This window comes from Acomys russatus, chromosome 3, assembly GCF_903995435.1.
Source record: "Acomys russatus chromosome 3, mAcoRus1.1, whole genome shotgun sequence".
NCBI lineage: Eukaryota > Metazoa > Chordata > Mammalia > Rodentia > Muridae > Acomys > Acomys russatus.
The window spans coordinates 8062439-8080042 of NC_067139.1; the positions used below are offsets into that span (position 1 = coordinate 8062439).

Below are 17604 nucleotides of genomic sequence, written 5' to 3' on the forward strand. Positions count from 1 at the left end.
AAACACCACAGTAAAGGGATTTCTCACTAAACTGACTTCATATGCTTCTTGCTGGTGACAAGCCAGAGAGAGCCAAAATTCTGAAGGGTGGGAAATAAAGTCCTCTGTCAGATATTGGGGTGATCAGTTCAAAGACACCGGCACTCTCTCTCTCTCTCTCTCTGAGTTTGTTGACTTCTTTACTGGGCCCGGGAGAAGTTTCAGGAGTTTGATTATAGTGTGGCCAAAGACTCTTTGCCAATCTCCACAACCACAGGAGCCAGTTTCTTAAAACAAGTGCCTTTCTGTGTACATGTACATTTCATTGTATTGTTTCTCTGAAAAACTCTAACAAAATCACCGTTTAAAAAAGTAAATGTCCCCCATGATTATTTATTTTGTATATATGAGTGCTCTATGTGCAAGTACACCTGCATGCCAAAAGAAGGAATCATGTAGCTGCTGGGAATTTAACTCTTAACCGCTGAGCCATATCTCCAGCTCCACCAAATTATTATTATTTTAAAGAATTCAGATCCTTAAAAATACACATACGGTGAGTAGGCATGTCAGCACCTTCTCTCTGTGATAATCAGGCTCGCAGTCCCAGCACTCAGGAGCCGTTAGAAGTTCAAGGTATTCTTTAGCCATATTTCAAGTTCAAGGCCAGATTAGGTCACAGGAACTTTAAAAAACAAAACAGAGCAAAGCAAAAACAAACAAACAGACAAACAACAACAACAACAACAACAACAAAAACACCACTCCCCCCCAAAACAACAAAACCCACAAACCTAAACTCCAAGTAAAGAAAAAAACCTCAAGCCCCCAATAACAAAAAACTTCAAACTAACTAACCAAACTAATTTTTTAAAAAAGTTCACAAGTTTCATTTGGAAAGCTGGTGAGTAAACACAACTTCCTTGAGGCCAGTCCCTTAGGATCTCCATTTAATATGATAAAAATACCCTTGTTCGTTGTAAAGCAATAATAGAATTTTTGTATTTATACAAGTTTGGAAAATGAGTACCAGTTGACAATAAAGGCGCAGAACCTGCCCATCGCTGCATCACCAAGTCATGGTGGATCTGAGGCGGGTCTCCGTGTTGGGTCCTTTCCCAAGTTCCTCCTAGAGAAGGCAGACAATGTCGAAACAGAGATTCTGCCTTGGTGACCCTGGGTTGTGGCTGTCTTGGACTGCTACAGACTAGCACGGGACGATGGACCCGGTGCGCCTCCTCTCGGCCTCCTGAAGGCATGACTCGGGCGGCGCCAGCGTTCGTGAGTTACTGCAGCAGCGGCTGATTCTCCGGCGGTTTCTCGGGTCCGGGGCTCCGCAGCAGAGGAGCAGCGCCGGCCGTGAGACCCCGCGAGGGGCGGGAAGAGAGCGAACCCCAGGTCCAACGCGCAAGCTCTCGGAGGCTCTCTATCACAGCCCGCAATATGAGAGATTCAGTTTCCTGTGCTGTGGAGAAGCAGAGTTGTATTCGTGCCCGCGCGGTTGCATCTTGTCTTTCTTTTCAAATTACAACAATATAAAACCTCCCACTCGTTACAATCCAGAAACAAAGGCACTACTTACGTATTACCAAGTACAGCCTAGAAAACCCATTCCTCCCGTGATGGCCGGTTAGCTCAGTTGGTTAGAGCGTGGTGCTAATAACGCCAAGGTCGCGGGTTCGATCCCCGTACGGGCCAGCAGGAAGTATTTTTAGGTGTTGTATTTTCTGTTCCTACTGCCCTCAACCAAATCCGGTCTCATGAGCTGTATTAAAGCTCAGGTTCAGATTCTCTAAGTCCTGCGCTATCAGAAAGCTGTTATCTAGCGCCCCCCCCCCCACAAGCTCCCACCCAAATAGCTCTTATAGTTACTTCTTTTAATTAGGCTTTGAGGCAGTTACTGGCTTAGGACAAGTGACCAAGGCTATGAGGGGGAAGCATCAACAATAAAACTGTGTAAAGGAAAAACACCTAATGTGGTTCTGTATATTTATATTTCAAGCAAGAAAGATCTGATGTTATTTCTTAAGAACGAAGACAAGAAGTTCAGTGTGCGGCGATGCAGGCTGTTGGCGCTGGAGAGTGACGTCGGGAGGATCGCAACAGAAAGGATGGCACTACGTTTTTCTGTAGTATACCAAACAGCGAAGACATCCCATAATGCCCAGGGTTACCAAAAGACAGAGTAGTTTCAGCATAACCATTTTCCTTGTTCTCAAAAGTGAAAAGGAAGCCCACATCAAACCAAACGACATTATTTATTAGTTCTCTGGAGTAGGTAATCAGAGTCCCCCGTTTGACTGAAAATATCGGCTCTACACTAACAGATCGCAGCCTGGATTTCTATGGCAGATCTCTGAAATACCACTCTATTGTGAGAGAATTCTCTTACAACGAATGTGCCCAGCCACCTTTCAGCCATCAGCAAACAGTTTGCTATTTACTATCTGTAGACTCTTCACTTCTCCTGTCCTCTCTGTGTCACGAGGCATTCGCACTTAAGGAGCTTCTTTGTCCTCAGAAGAGTTAAATCCCGAGATTTTCCAAAATCAGAACAATTCAGTACTGAGGGCGATTACATTCTCAACATACTTAGAAGTGGAACATTACTGAAAAAAGAAAAAAAAAAAAAAAAAAAAAGGAAGACAGAAGGCCCTGCTGGGATTTGAACCCAGGATCTCCTGTTTACTAGACAGGCGCTTTGACCAGCTAAGCCACAGAGCCCCTTTGGAGACCCTGCTCAATTATATAGTATATATAAGGCTCACGTAAACAACTAACTTTTTTTTTTCTTTACTTTGCAAGTACATGTATGTTTCCAACGTTGTATAAAAAGAGAAATTCCAGCATGTAAGAAATATTTTCTTAAATGTAAGGTTTAAAATTGATTCTAAATCACAATGCCTAAAATTTTTATTTAGTGGTGACTTGTGCCCCCTAGAGGAAATATTGGATATTTTAGTACATTTTTACAATTTCCACATTTTCTTTTGTTCACTAAAGTTGTTCTCCACTGGGCTTCAGTTCCTACTCTTTCAGGTATTGGAGATGAAACAACGAACAAAACAACAAAAATTTATTTCACCATAGAGTCTGCATTTTACAAGGAGATTAAAACGCAGTTTTAAAGAAGCTAGGTACCAGGCCCAGACAATAAACATGAGATATGAGAAGTGATCTCTTGCTAGTGTACCAATTTAGTGTATCTAAGAAAACTCCTCACACTTTCTCCTCCTCCTCCTCCTTCTTTTGATAGGGTCTCAATGTATAGTTTTGAGTAGCCTGGAACTTGCTTTGTAGACCAGGCTGGCCTCAAATTAAGAGATATGCTTGCCCAAGTACCAGGACTTTAGGCTCGAATGAGGACTTTTGTAGGAGTCACAGAACAGCTTTCTTCCACTTGTTCTGTTCTGAGAAGCCACACCACCTCAGCATCCCCCAGACCCACCACAGTCTTTCAAAGATATCCTGGCCTTATCCAAAGGTCTGCTGCTGATGCCAGAAGCTCTGCACAGCTCCCACAGTCTTGTTAGGTACTTTGCTATGAGGTTGAAACCTGGCCAATTCCCTCTCCTCCATATTATAAATTAGTGGGGGATTTGGAGAAATGAATAAAGAACTGGGGCACAATGCTGTCAGAGTGTATAACTGAGACATGGTGATGGGGCATCAGGACCGACACAAGACCTCTCTTCCTGCAGGATGCCAACTGACATGGATGTTGATTGGATGCATGTGGGAAGGTGGCTGCAAATGCAGCAGAAGGCAGCTTAGCATAGTAGGAGTCCAGCCCCCATCATTGTGTCCCTTCCTACAACAGGCCAGATGGTATCCCCTTTGTCCCACATCCTGCTGCCATTCCTCTCCTCACATAAGCGAAGTTCTCTTTCTTTTTTTGTTTTCTTTAAGACAGGGTTTCTCTGTGTATCAGCCTCGGCTGTCCTGGAACTTGCTTTGTAGACCAGGCCTTGAACTCACAGAAGGGGATCCACCTGCCTCTGCCTCTCTAGCACTGGGATCAAAGGTGTGTGCCCAGCATATGGGTAGGGTTTTTAAAGTAAAATTTTAGAACTACTGAGGTCACTCTGTGTACACCTAAGTAATTTCTAATCGCTTCAAAAATCCTCCTGTGGGCAATGGCCATGCCCTGCTTATTATTGGCCTCAGGGGCGAAGCTAATGCTTCTGTCCACTCTCTCTCAGCTCCCTTTATGCTCCTATGCAGGTATTTTGCTGTGGTAACTAGGGGCAGAATGGCCAGCTCACCCAGTTTGTGTTTAATCTGCTTACATTCCCACCAGGACTTTTGTACTGTTCATTCCCCATCAGCTCTTAAATCCAGCCATCTACTTTAAAATGTCTAGGGTCATGTATAACGCATATAGTGACAAATGAATAGTTCATGGAGAGAAAATCTCATCAATATGAACTTCCATTTATATATTTTTAAAAAGGATTTCGGTCATCTAACGTATATGTTTGACACTTGGTTGCTTTTTTTTTTTTTTTTTTTTTTTTTTTTTTTTAAATAGTGCTGGGGACTAGATTCAGGGCAAGGCAAGCACTCTACCAATGGATGCAAACTCCCGCCTATTTGGATTATGTTTTAGTGTGGGTTTTATTGCTGTGAAGAGACACCATGACCACAGCAACTCTTCTGAAGGAAAACATTTAATTGGGGCTGGCTTACAGTTCAGATACAGTGAGCCCATTATTAACATATTGAGAAGCATGCAGGCAGACATGGTGCTGGAGAAGGAGCTGAGAGAAAGTTCTACATCTGGATCTATAGGTGGTAGATGGAGACTGCTGCCTTGAGCCTGGGTTGAGTATGTGAGGCCTCAAAGCCCACTCCGCAGTAATACACTTCCTCCAACAAGGCCACACCTCCTAACAGTGCCACTCCCTATGGGCCAAGCATTCAAACAGGAGCCTTTGGTGGGGGTGAAGGGGTGTCATACCTATTCAAAGCACGACAGCTTGCATCTTTGTGAAGCTGATACATTCTTCGTGATGAGGCACAGGGGCTGTGCTTTGTATTCTAGTCTAGCGAATTGTGGGTTTCAGATTGAGTACTGTCATCAGTAGCGAACTTAACAGCAGATCCTTGGCTTTGCAACAGGGTAAAGACTTCTTTCTCCGTCTTGTCTCAGCTGAACCATCTTTGCTTTCTACCCCTGCTGTAAAAAACGTCCCACAAGAAAGCACCCAACCCTGTTCTAGAAACAAACTGCATGTTCTTGGCTCTCATTAAACTACTTGGTCCCTCCTGCAACTGACAACCAGAATGGAGCTTTTCCGCGTTGTCTTTAAAGACTTCCTGCAATATACACCCAGGGCTGCTCTGTGAGAAGTGTTTCTCACTAGGCAGTCCCTGGCTGCTCAGTACAGACTCTTCATTTGAACTCTGTTTGTGGCCTCTGGATTTTTACTCCATAACTCTATATAAAAGGACTTTTTCCTGTTGTGTTTTTTTTTAAATGTCATCTTCAGAAAAGAATGTCTAGGTTTTAATTTTATCATATTGAGTCATATAGATAAGTGCCTAGGGTTCCTTTTAGATTAAAGAGAAGAAAAATAGCACCATAGTTTGTTTGTTTCATTCTTTCTTCAACACCAAGGATCCCGCTGGTGCCTCACTTCTGCTAGGCAGCTCTTTAGGAGAACAACAGAGCAAACGACACAGTCACATCCCTAGTGCCTAAAGTCTGCTGGGCAACAGTTCCCTGTTCACTAGCTAAGAATGCACGTGCTTTGCACTATCATATGGTGCACTGATACGCTGAGTGTTAGAATCGAGGCTGCCCTGGTAGACGGAGGATCAGCCACGCCCCATGCCCTAACCCATTAGAGTCGCACAGTAGGAATTTACTAAATTACTGCCTTATATCCTAAATCCCTCACTGATCTGCTAAACCAAGAGACCCTTCTCTAAATTCAGAATCTTCTCCCCTCAGGTCAGTGAAAGCACAGAATTTCCTTTGTTTCCGTGGGCTGCTGTTGGAGCTTCTCTTCCAGCTTTTCTCACAGCAAGTGGCTGGTGTTATTAAAAGACCAGATATCCTTTGAAATCCTTGCCATCAAGTCACACCAACTGCTTGCAACTTTGTGGTTTCTCCCTACACACACACACACACACACACACACACACACACACACACACACACACACACCCCTCCTGTACTGACTCTGCACTTTTGGGGCCCATAGCCACATAAAACAAGATAATGAGAAAGAACACACAAAAGAGAAAGTACGGGTGGAATTGAATATGAATGCTCTGCTGGCAATTAGATAAATTTAAGGGACAAGTGAAAGTGAATCAGTTTTAAACATGCAATTAATTCTGCATAAAGGGACACAGCATAGAGAAAAGGCAAAATCGGATGGTGTGCTGATCTGGAGTAAAACAATGTTTTTTTGTTTATACAGTTTTTGGTTTTGAGTCAAGGTTTGTCCGCATTCACCTTCCTGTCCTGTAGCTCACTCTGTAGACCAGACAGGCTTCAAACTAAGAGATCTGCCTGCCTCTGCCTCCTGAGCGCCTCCACAGCTCAGCAGGATCTGCTGTTCAGGACTTGCCCTCTTCCCAAACTCCCTGCCCTATAGGTTTAGAGCACAGAACTTTACTAATGAATAATTTGGGACTTAGGCTGCCCCCCCTTCCCCGTGCTCAGTCATGTAGCAGATGACCTGTTAACTCAGAATTGAGATAAAGTCTGTGCCAGCTAGAACCTGCTTATCTGACCTGCCTTCTCATTTGTAGTCTACTTGGCAGAATTTATGTGATAAACTAGCTTTCTTTCAAATGATTTTCATTAAATAACACCTTCAATGAAGTCATACACCTGTTTTAATTACTCATCGCCATTAACGTCTTCAACTTATTTTCTTTGTATCTACCACCTGACATCATGCACCTTTATTTCCCCAGCTAAAAGCAATTTTAATGCAAATTGATATGCTCGACGGCCATTATCCAGGGTTACCCGGGTTTGCCAGCGTGGAACTTGGAAAAGGTTTTTAACAGACGAAATTAAAACCTAATTATGTGCTGTTCCAGTAAAAGTGACAAAAACCTGAGACCCTATCTGTTGAAGGTTAACTAGACGTACGACTCTTTAAAAATGGCGTAGTGGTGGATCACCCTTCCCCGCCCCTCTCAAAATGTCCCTATAGTAGGTGCAGGCCTTTAGTCTCAATACTCTGAAAGTAGGCAGACCAGCTTGGTTTAAAGTTCCTGTGAGATTGCCTGAGGCCCAAAGTCCCTTCCAGTTTTAAACTGAAGACTTGTCTCATAGGGGTCTTAAGTTTGCGTGCGGCAGCTTCTTTTCTGGATTAGTGAGTGGCTCTGAAAAGAGCCTTTGGGGATATATCGAAATCCGCTCATTTAGCCTTGTGGTGGCTCTCGGTCTTCTTGGGCAGCAGCACGGCCTGGATGTTGGGCAGGACGCCGCCCTGCGCAATGGTGACGCGGCCCAGCAGCTTGTTGAGCTCCTCGTCGTTGCGGATGGCCAGCTGCAGGTGGCGCGGGATGATGCGCGTCTTCTTGTTGTCGCGGGCCGCGTTGCCGGCCAGCTCCAGGATCTCGGCCGTCAGGTACTCCAGCACGGCCGCCAGGTAGACCGGGGCGCCGGCGCCCACCCGCTCCGAGTAGTTGCCCTTGCGCAGCAGGCGGTGCACGCGGCCCACGGGGAACTGCAGGCCGGCGCGGGACGAGCGCGTCTTGGCCTTGGCGCGAGCCTTGCCTCCTTGCTTACCACGTCCAGACATGATGAACAGGTCGAATCCTTCTTAAAGCGATGCTTTAAGTTACAAACCTCTCGGCCTTTATAGTCAAGCCAGGGCGCGAAAAAAGAAGACGCATCATTGGTTAACACTTGAGTTCATTTTAGCCAATGAAAACGCGTTATTTGGGGTTTCTGTATTCTTATTGGGTAAAAGCAGACTCAGCCCTTTCTGTGACCGACCACTACCAAGACACAGGGTGCTTATCTCTATTTGCATACGAAGCTCTAGATAAGGAGTTCACAAAGCTGTCGTGCTTGGTTCTTTGTTGGTTTGTTTGCTTAGTGTTGCATTATGCCTGAGCCCGCGAAGTCCGCGCCCGCCCCGAAAAAGGGCTCCAAGAAGGCCGTGACCAAGGCGCAGAAGAAGGACGGCAAGAAGCGCAAGCGCAGCCGCAAGGAGAGCTACTCCGTGTACGTGTACAAGGTGCTGAAGCAGGTGCACCCCGACACGGGCATCTCGTCCAAGGCCATGGGCATCATGAACTCGTTCGTCAACGACATCTTCGAGCGCATCGCCAGCGAGGCGTCGCGCCTGGCGCACTACAACAAGCGCTCGACCATCACGTCGCGGGAGATCCAGACGGCCGTGCGCCTGCTGCTGCCCGGGGAGCTGGCCAAGCACGCCGTGTCGGAGGGCACTAAGGCCGTCACCAAGTACACCAGTGCCAAGTAGACTTCTGAAGCGACAGTAAACACCTAGCACCAAAGGCTCTTTTCAGAGCCACTATGTTGTCAGTATTAGAGCTGCAAACATGAATAAGTTCAAGAGTAAAGACTTTAGCTTTTTGCACCTAGATCCTGGTACCAGGTGAAGATGAGCCTCAGTGTTAGGTGTTGTTTATCTCTTTTGTGTCCTGAGTAAGCCACAGTGAGCTTTGGGCAAAAGGAAGTAATAGTTAAAACTACCAAGCTGTATTGTTTCATGGCATAACTTAGCGTTTAGAAGTAGAGACCGAGCTGAAGATATAAATTGACCTGGTAGAGAGTTTCGCATATAGGAAGCCCTGGGCTTCGTCTCTGTCTACATAAACCGGGGCTGGTTTTGTTTGTGCTGTGTTCTGGTAACTGGAAGGTACATCAGAATTAAAGGTGAGGCTGTTAAACATTTCTGACCAGGCTGGCCCTGTCTCGTGTAATAAACTAAATGGGGCCTAGTTAACACAAAACTAACCCTCCCACCGGACTTAAACCTGGCGGTGATGGCGCACGCCTTTAATCTCAGCACTCTGGAGGCAGAGTCAGGTGGATCTCGGTATGTTTAAGGCCAGTTTGGTCTAGAGTGAGTTCCAGGCTAGGGCTACACAGTAAAAAAACCGGGGAGGGGTAGGGTGTGGGGGTAGGGGTAGGGGTGGGGGTGTGAGCTTGGAGAGAGGTAAGGGAGATGGAGGGGACTGGGGACAACTTAATTACTGAAAGGCATAGACATTTTTGCCACCTGCTTTTCTAAGCTTTGAGGACACAGCTACTGAGCACACAGAGTGAATTGGTTTTTCCTGGAAGTGTTCTTACAGGTGAACAGAGTCAGGCGAGCTTTTCAACAGGCGAAACGTGTTTTCTATTCAAGTCTACTAGAAATTTGCCTGTTACGTTAATATTTTAAAACATATATCAAATGGTTTTTTAACAGTGACTGCTTATCAACACGCCAGGCACCCCTCTATATACATGCTGGTAGTATATGAACCCATTTAATCTTTACATGAATCTGTAAGGTAGATATTGCTGTGTATATATTTTTTAAAATGCCTGGAGTAATCTGGAAAGATGTAAAGGGAATGATTTTTCAAAGAAAAGAGCAATAGTGGAGGTAACCCCTTCGCTTAATCATAGTGACTCCCTTATAAACCTAGGTAGATATCAAGTAGCTAATGGGAGAAAACACCAGTTCAGTAAGCTGCCTATTTCAATTTTATGGGAAAGAATGAAGAGATAATACTTGTATGGTTTCCCAATAAGTATTCTAAGTTCCCACTATTCACGGTTATGCTTTTTGTTTTCGATTTTTGTTTTGTTTTTTAAAGACATGTTCTGTAGCCCTGGCTGACCTGGCATTCATTGTGAAACTCTGGGCTCCTGCCTCAGCCATTTGAGATTCTGGATTATAAACCTGTGCCACCCAACCAGCATCTGATACTCAGGATTTTTTTTAGAATGATGATGAATTCCACCTTCAGGTTTATTTTATTATTAGTCTTGGATTAAGTTTTTAAATTCCTGAACCCTTAATGGAATGCCACAGTTATTAACTCTAAGTTGGTAAGCCAGTTTTCAAAAATAAATAATCTCGATTTTACAACATTTATTTTGTTCTTCCTTGAATTCTGAAAATACATCTTAATAGAAAACTTGGGTGTAAGTAAGGCCGTAAGTTTCATTGTCACTGCGTTTCTCTCCTTTCATGTGGGTCTCATTTTGTTTCTGTGGAGAGAACAGAATTGGCAGCTGAAATTAATCAGAGTTAAGATCAGAGTTCCTTCATGAGCAGCAAAACTGATTCCCTCTAAATTATGAAAGGCAGGGTAAGATTCCCTTCTTTCCCTTCCCCACATATTTCTGTCATTTCCTCCTTCTTCAGCCATATATATATGTTTCACTTAAGTTAGACAAAACAATATTTTAACTGTATTTTTATAACCAAATTATTAAAAAGTTGAATTTGCTACAAAAATGCCCCTTAAAAAATTAATTTTGCAAGCTGGGTGGTGGTGGTGGCGGCGGCGGCGGCGGCGGCGGCGGCGGCGGCGGCGGCGGCGGCGGCGCACGCCTTTAATCCCAGTACTCGAGAGGCAGAATCAGAAGCAGGAGGATCTCTGTGAGTTCAAGGCCAGCCTGGTCTGCAGAATGACTTCCAGAACAGCCAGGCAGGTCCACACAGAGAAACCCTCTTTCAAAGAATTTATTTTGTAATGAGTTTATGCCTTAGGACAATTGTGCCTCTGCTCCAATTCCCTTAGGTGACATTTGGACAGTCTTGTCACTGTTTCAGTCCCATCCTGTGGAAAGAGTCTAATTTCAAGTGCCCCAATGGGGACTGCCTAAAGGGTTTTTACTGCTCTGGATGGTCCTGCAGGGCCTCTCTCCCCTTCTGCCTCTGTTCCTTCTTAGATGATGAGACTGTAGGTTGGGTCTGCAGGTGTCTTGGCTGGGATGAAATTAAAGTAGGAGACTCCATAGTTGTACACAGGGTTAGTTTTAGAACCCTTCCCCCTCATCCCCCCTCCCCCATTTAAACTGTAAGTGAAATTTCTGTTGTTGCTGGGATGAGAGGTCTTCATCAAATTGAAATTCTCATCTGATAAAGGGTTTCACTCCAGAGTGGATTTTTTTTTTTTTTTTGCCATTCTCATGTCCTATAATTTTCCATTTCTCTGTCCTGCCTAAATGTGAGATGTGAGCAGAACAGAGAATTTTATCTCTGTCTTTAGGAATGTAAGGGGAGAAAAATTAAATTTGTTCACTTCCCAGGATTTTCTATGGATTAGTCTTATATTTGCATCTGAAAGCAGAAAGCCAGTTTGTTAATATAAATTAACTGCTCAGGAGAGAGACAGTATAATCATACAGTTTCCGTTTTGTTAGCAGGCACATTTTTAACAAGAAAAAGGAGTGACATTGATTTTAATATGTTCCGCATGATCTACTATATAAAAATGGTGTTTAAGCCATTTAAACAGACCTTGTATTTTTTTTTCAAGTGTTTGAGATCTAGTGTCTATACTATACTTTTACAGTCCATGGAATTTCTTGATCTGTATTTTGATTATTTTGCTTTGAAATTTTTGGAGACAAGGTCTCAAACCTGTACTGGTCCTGGAGTTAAGATGTCTACTTGCCTCTGCTTCCTGAGTGCTGGGATTAAAGGTGCAAGCCCAGTAGAGTTCTTTTTCTTTTTTCTTTTCTTTTTTTTTTTTTTTCGAGACAGGGTTTCTCTGTGTAGCCTTGGCTGTCCTGGACTAGCTTTGTAGACCAGGCTGGCCTCGAACTCACAGTAATCAGCCTGCCTCTGCCTCCCGAGTGTCGGGATTAAAGGCGTGCGCCACCACCACAATTTCAACTCAGCGACTGTCACTTGCTCCACATGCCCCGTTCTGAGACCAGCACCAGCTCTTTGATGACATTATTGTTATCGATGAAAGACTAGTATGACACATAGGTAGTGGTGATCCAGTACCCTGTAACTAACTCTATTTTTCTCAAGACAAGAATTTTTGTGTAGTACTATTTTAGAATTCGCTCTGTAGCCCAGCCTGGCCTTGCCTCGGCCTTCTGGGATTAAAAGGCATGCGCACTACGGTCCTGTGGATTTTTTTTTTTTTTTTTAAACAATCTCAACTATTCTGGAGATGGAAACAAGATATATTAGGAGGTAGGCCTGCCTTAACTTTACTCCATGATAGTCTAAAAGGAGGGGGGGGGGATTTGAGGGGGAGCTGCCTAACACGAAACGTTAAGTCAGTACTGCAAAACAACACACAGACCCTGCTAAACCACAAACTAAAACGGCAGATACTGAATTATGACTTTCGAGATACGGTTTCTGTGTAGTTGTGGAGTACAACACTGAGTTATTTACTGAGGCTTGAGCAACGCCGTGCGCCAAGGAGTGGATACCTGTGTGCACTGGAAAGCCACGAAATCAGTGGCCGTCAGGAAAGCTATGAGCTCGTTTGGTAGATCTGCTTGCCTGAGTGCTGGGACTAAAGGTGTGCGCACCTCAAACAGAATAATTTTGGGTTTTAAATCTTCAAACTTTGTAAGGTCCACTGTTGTAGTCCCCGCCCGAGACCGCAGTTGCCCGCTAGTGTGGCCAAAAGTAGTTAAAAATAAATCAAGTAGTGTGACCCTCCAGCCTTTCTTAATCATTAGCCAAGCTTAACACAGAAAGCCAGTTCAGCTCCTTTGTTGGTTGTGTGGGTGGCCCTGAAAAGGGCCGTTAGCGAAGAGCGAGCGGGAATCAGGCCGAGAACTCAGCCGCCGAAGCCGTAGAGCGTGCGTCCCTGGCGCTTGAGCGCGTAGACCACGTCCATGGCGGTGACGGTCTTGCGCTTGGCGTGCTCCGTGTAGGTGACGGCGTCGCGGATCACGTTCTCCAGGAAGACCTTGAGCACCCCGCGGGTCTCCTCGTAGATGAGGCCGGAGATGCGCTTGACTCCCCCGCGCCGGGCCAGGCGGCGGATGGCGGGCTTGGTGATGCCCTGGATGTTGTCGCGCAGGACCTTGCGGTGGCGCTTGGCACCTCCCTTGCCCAGGCCCTTCCCGCCTTTGCCGCGACCAGACATGGCTGAACACAAAGAGGAATCGGACTGACGACCTTGGCGCCGCCGCAGGTCTCTCTTATATGGAACGTGCGGACCGGAGTGAAAACAGGAAGCGCAGGGGCGGGAAATGCCTGTGCTGGGGGAGGAGCCCTCAGCGCGGCAAAAGCCCAGCGGCTCATTCTTTTCAGCCTTGGATATGAATGGAAAGGAAGCAAATTCCGCCATCTTCCCTTATTTACGTGTTTCCTTTTATCACTTTGTCTAGGACGATGGTATTTGAGATGCCTTTTAGTGAATCAAACAGTAAATTAACGAGAAAAATGACTAATTGTGCCAATCAACTGAAAAGTCTATGAAATGTATTCGTGATGGGAACTATTTTAAATGCTGTCATTACTGTTTTTCACGCTCATTTTGAGAATCACCTTCTTGTTGCTATATAAACCCGGATGGTTTCCAACTCAGATGTCTGGCTCTGCTTCGTAATGCCGGGTTGGTAACACTATACAAGTTGTGAAAGTCAGGGAGGTTTTGAAATCATTTAAGTACAGGAAAACTAGGACCATGTGTTTGAGGTAAGAGTATAAACGCTAAGGGAATTCCAGTTATAAGTTCGAAAGGAACCAGATTACATAACAAAAAAACAAAAAAAAACAAAACACACACACACAACAAAACATTAAAGTATTTAAGCTGTTTCTTCAGCCATGTCTCCTTGTCACAGCCCACTAGGGGAAGAAAATGGCTCCACTTGTGGCCGTGGACGTCTCCTTGCACCAAGCCCTCCCTGCTGCTTTTCGAAAGTAAAAGGGCTAGACCGTCCGAGCCGTGGCCTACACTGTGTTATTACTGAGGCGCGAGCAAAGCCGTGCGCTAGCGAGTGGTTACCCACGTACACTGTAAGGTCACGAAATCAGTGGCCATAAGGGGAGAAATGAGGTCAGGGCTAAGTGTTAATGAGGGACCGTAGGGTTTTTCCCCTTCGAAGGACAAAGGGAGATGTTACGCCTCTTTTGTTTGAAAACGTAGGTGGCTCTGAAAAGAGCCTTTGTTTTTTATATACTAAGAACCAGAGGCTGGACTTATTTTCCCTTGGCCTTGTGGTGGCTCTCGGTCTTCTTGGGCAGCAGCACCGCCTGGATGTTGGGCAGGACGCCGCCCTGCGCGATGGTGACGCGTCCCAGCAGCTTGTTGAGCTCCTCGTCGTTGCGGATGGCCAGCTGCAGGTGGCGCGGGATGATGCGCGTCTTCTTGTTGTCGCGGGCCGCGTTGCCGGCCAGCTCCAGGATCTCGGCCGTCAGGTACTCCAGCACGGCCGCCAGGTAGACCGGGGCGCCGGCGCCCACCCGCTCCGAGTAGTTGCCCTTGCGCAGCAGGCGGTGCACGCGGCCCACGGGGAACTGCAGGCCGGCGCGGGACGAGCGCGTCTTGGCCTTGGCGCGAGCCTTACCGCCCTGTTTGCCGCGTCCAGACATCTTATAATAAGAACAGCCACTAACACCTCAACGCTCGAAAGCCGAGAGCTTGCCCTTTATAGTTCTCTCTGGCATCGAAAAGGGGCCCATGCGATTGGCTGGCTTCCTTTTTTCCTCTAAACCAATGGAAGCGATTCTGACGATGAGCATGTCTATTGGCCAAACCTTCTATGTGACGTCACCTAACTGTCAGCCAATCACGAGTGTTCTTTCCTGAGCCTCATTTGAATAGAATCTTATATAAAATGAAGGGCCGGCAGTCTCGGTGCTGCAGTTGTTCTAGCTGGAGTTTCGCTATGCCTGAGCCCGCGAAGTCCGCTCCCGCCCCGAAGAAGGGCTCCAAGAAGGCCGTGACCAAGGCGCAGAAGAAGGACGGCAAGAAGCGCAAGCGCAGCCGCAAGGAGAGCTACTCCGTGTACGTGTACAAGGTGCTGAAGCAGGTGCACCCCGACACGGGCATCTCGTCCAAGGCCATGGGCATCATGAACTCGTTCGTCAACGACATCTTCGAGCGCATCGCCAGCGAGGCGTCGCGCCTGGCGCACTACAACAAGCGCTCGACCATCACGTCGCGGGAGATCCAGACGGCCGTGCGCCTGCTGCTGCCCGGGGAGCTGGCCAAGCACGCCGTGTCGGAGGGCACCAAGGCCGTCACCAAGTACACCAGCTCCAAGTGAGCAAGCGCGCGCCTCACCCATCACCCAAAGGCTCTTTTCAGAGCCACCCACACTCTCAGCGGGAAAAGCTGTGGCACAGTTGTCTCTGTAGTCAGTTCGGGGTCATAGGTGAGTCAATAAGTTTTAGCGTTCAGCAGGTTTCCTGTGAGGCCCCTGCGTTTGCTGGGTGTAATCAAACGGAATACAGGAGACGAAATGAGTCTTCAAATAGATGCTGTTTGCTCTATACATCCACAGGTATCTGGAAGCCTTTGGCAGCTCTATTTCTGTCTCTGCTGTCCTGAGTGCACACACAGCTTGTATTTTAAGCTCTGGCCAGCTCCGCTCTATGCCTGCTTTTCTGTCTTGTAGTCACCTCCGGGTTCAGGTATCAAGGTGCTGTGTCCTCCAGTGGTAACTAAGGTTGCAACTTCCCCGTGTCCCCATGACCTCTTTGGGGACACCAGCCCTGCCACAAGGTTTCTCTGACCCTTTCTTTAACACCCCACCCCCATTTTCCGTTCTTTCTTTTTTTTTCCAAGACAGGGTTTCTCTGTGTAGCCCTGGCTGTCCTGGACTCACTTTGTAGACCAGGCTGGCCTCGAATTTACAGAGATCTGCTTGCCTTTGCTTCCCAAGTGCTGGGATTAAAATGTGGGCACCATCACACCCTGCTCTTGTACCTTTTCAATCTGTTACAACTGAGGCTGCATCTTCACCAGTAACCTCTCCGTGCCAACCTGTAGCAGTTCTTTGTGATTTCGTACCTTCGAAACCAGTCCTGCGTGGGAGGTTTATAGATTACCAAATTCTTTCAGTTTGAGATTCAACCTTACCCTCTGTCTCCAGCCCCGCCCTCCACTCCCTGTCCCAGCCTCACTGGAGCACAGCTACTGAGGGCTGACCCCGAGTAACTATTTTTGACTCAGTGACGAGGTGCTGGTCTGGAATTAATTATAGTTGAACTTTTCAGCCCCAGTTTACCAGCATCTCTTGTCCTAGCAAAACAAAGTTGAAAAACTTGTTAACCACAGCTGCTTCTTCAGCCCCTAGAGACCAGAAACTGCCATCTATTAATTCAAAATATGAGAAGAATGGCCTAGAGCAGTGGTTCTCAACCTTCCTAAGGCTGTAATCCTTTAGTACAGTCCCTCATGTTATGGTGACCCTCAAACATACAATTGTTTTCCTTGCTCCTTCATAACTGTAATCTCGCTACTGTTATGAATCCTAATGTAAATATTTTTAGACATAGAGGTTTTCCAAAGGAGTCACAGCCCACAGACTGAGAAACTGTGCACTAGATAGTGTTATAAATCACTTTAAATTTCAGTCATGAGCTGGCAATGTTTCTTTATAGCCGTATCTGTTAAGATGCTTCTGCGAACACTCGTGAGTGCTGCCAGTGTCTGGCGTCTTTAGGCTCCTTCTGTCTCGGTGACGCATTAGATAGCAAGGCAGCACGAGGAAGACGCTGGTGACTGCTGAAGCATGTGTAGTGGACACTGGGAAGGGCACCACTCACCCTTGTGTAAGTCATACTTCCATTCATCCGTTTCTCAGCCAACTCCACCCATGCAAAGTGAAAGAAATGCAGTCTCGGCTAATAGACAGGGCTTTTCCATGTTAGATAACCACTCAGTGTTCTAGGTTAAGTCCAGCAGTGTAGCCCCAAATATTGCAGCTCACTCTCTGGAAATCACACAGAGAGAGGACAGCTAGCAGGAATTGCTGGCCTTAGGGAGGAGTTGGCAGAGCAGGGGTTCTACCATCTTTAAGATCACTCGAGAAGATTTGGCTCCATCTTGTGGCCATTTAGGATAAAGCAGTTGTGGATTTTTGCTGGGATCCAATAGAGTGTGTACAAGAGCCCAGTCAGTCCCTTTCCGGGCAGTCTCCAATGCCCCATTTCCTTTATCTTCTTGTGGAGGGAATATTTAAATCATTTATGTTTTTCAGCTTCTATACCAAACTCCAGTCACACTCTTCTTTAAAAAACACGTGAATAAAAAATGACATGCTATTTACCAGTTCAAGGCCACATCCATACCCGGCAGGAGCCTAACACCTTCAGATGACTTATTAGGAAAACTCAACCAAAGCTGCTAAAAGACTCAGTCTCTGAACCTGTCAACTCATGAGTTTAGGGCTCCTGCCTCCCAGGTGGATAACTTTTCCATTTTCTTCACCCCAGTCTTTCATCTTCCCTCGGGCACGTCCCGTTTCTTCTCCACAGGCCAGCATGGGGCTCGGCTCCTTTCTTCACTCTCTGTCACCTTTAAAATGTTTTCACTGTATTAACGGATGCTCAGCTGTGTTTATTTTTGACACTCTGCCGAGAGCCATGCTTATTAGTTTTACATGTACAATATGTAAAGATGAACAACAGGGCTTCTCTTTGCCCTCTATATGGATTCAAATGACTGAGGTTAAACAACTTCCTCATG

The 17604-nt window shown here is 46.2% G+C and overlaps 5 protein-coding genes and 2 non-coding genes across 7 annotated transcripts; 3 read left to right on the plus strand and 4 right to left on the minus strand.

The window, feature by feature from the left end:
* Positions 1 to 1603: 1603 nt before the first annotated feature.
* Positions 1604 to 1677, plus strand: Trnai-aau (transfer RNA isoleucine (anticodon AAU)). The gene has a single exon. It is a non-coding gene; the product is annotated as a tRNA-Ile (tRNA).
* Positions 1678 to 2629: 952 nt separating this feature from the next.
* On the minus strand, positions 2630 to 2703 carry Trnat-agu (transfer RNA threonine (anticodon AGU)). The gene has a single exon. It is a non-coding gene; the product is annotated as a tRNA-Thr (tRNA).
* Positions 2704 to 7353: 4650 nt separating this feature from the next.
* On the minus strand, positions 7354 to 7753 carry LOC127209244 (histone H2A type 1-H). The gene has a single exon (XM_051168846.1). It carries the CDS (start codon positions 7749 to 7751, stop codon positions 7365 to 7367), a length of 387 nt encoding a protein of 128 aa, XP_051024803.1. The 5' UTR covers positions 7752 to 7753; the 3' UTR covers positions 7354 to 7364.
* Positions 7754 to 8040: 287 nt separating this feature from the next.
* Positions 8041 to 8480, plus strand: LOC127209359 (histone H2B type 1-K). The gene has a single exon (XM_051168972.1). The coding sequence runs from the start codon at positions 8061 to 8063 to the stop codon at positions 8439 to 8441; it is 381 nt and encodes a 126-aa protein (XP_051024929.1). The 5' UTR covers positions 8041 to 8060; the 3' UTR covers positions 8442 to 8480.
* A 4234-nt stretch (positions 8481 to 12714) lies between these two features.
* On the minus strand, positions 12715 to 13053 carry LOC127209486 (histone H4). Its single transcript, XM_051169139.1, has one exon. It carries the CDS (start codon positions 13045 to 13047, stop codon positions 12736 to 12738), a length of 312 nt encoding a protein of 103 aa, XP_051025096.1. The 5' UTR covers positions 13048 to 13053; the 3' UTR covers positions 12715 to 12735.
* Positions 13054 to 14084: 1031 nt separating this feature from the next.
* Positions 14085 to 14501, minus strand: LOC127209163 (histone H2A type 1-B). The gene has a single exon (XM_051168747.1). It carries the CDS (start codon positions 14499 to 14501, stop codon positions 14109 to 14111), a length of 393 nt encoding a protein of 130 aa, XP_051024704.1. The 3' UTR covers positions 14085 to 14108.
* Positions 14502 to 14778: 277 nt separating this feature from the next.
* LOC127209288 (histone H2B type 1-F/J/L) lies at positions 14779 to 15220 on the plus strand. The gene has a single exon (XM_051168876.1). It carries the CDS (start codon positions 14798 to 14800, stop codon positions 15176 to 15178), a length of 381 nt encoding a protein of 126 aa, XP_051024833.1. The 5' UTR covers positions 14779 to 14797; the 3' UTR covers positions 15179 to 15220.
* Positions 15221 to 17604: the final 2384 nt, after the last annotated feature.

Coding starts and splice junctions, on each gene's coding strand:
- LOC127209244 (XM_051168846.1), bottom strand. CDS start 7,751: ATGTCTGGACGTGGTAAGCAAGGAGGCAAGGCTCGCGCCAAGGCCAAG.
- LOC127209359 (XM_051168972.1), top strand. CDS start 8,061: ATGCCTGAGCCCGCGAAGTCCGCGCCCGCCCCGAAAAAGGGCTCCAAG.
- LOC127209486 (XM_051169139.1), bottom strand. CDS start 13,047: ATGTCTGGTCGCGGCAAAGGCGGGAAGGGCCTGGGCAAGGGAGGTGCC.
- LOC127209163 (XM_051168747.1), bottom strand. CDS start 14,501: ATGTCTGGACGCGGCAAACAGGGCGGTAAGGCTCGCGCCAAGGCCAAG.
- LOC127209288 (XM_051168876.1), top strand. CDS start 14,798: ATGCCTGAGCCCGCGAAGTCCGCTCCCGCCCCGAAGAAGGGCTCCAAG.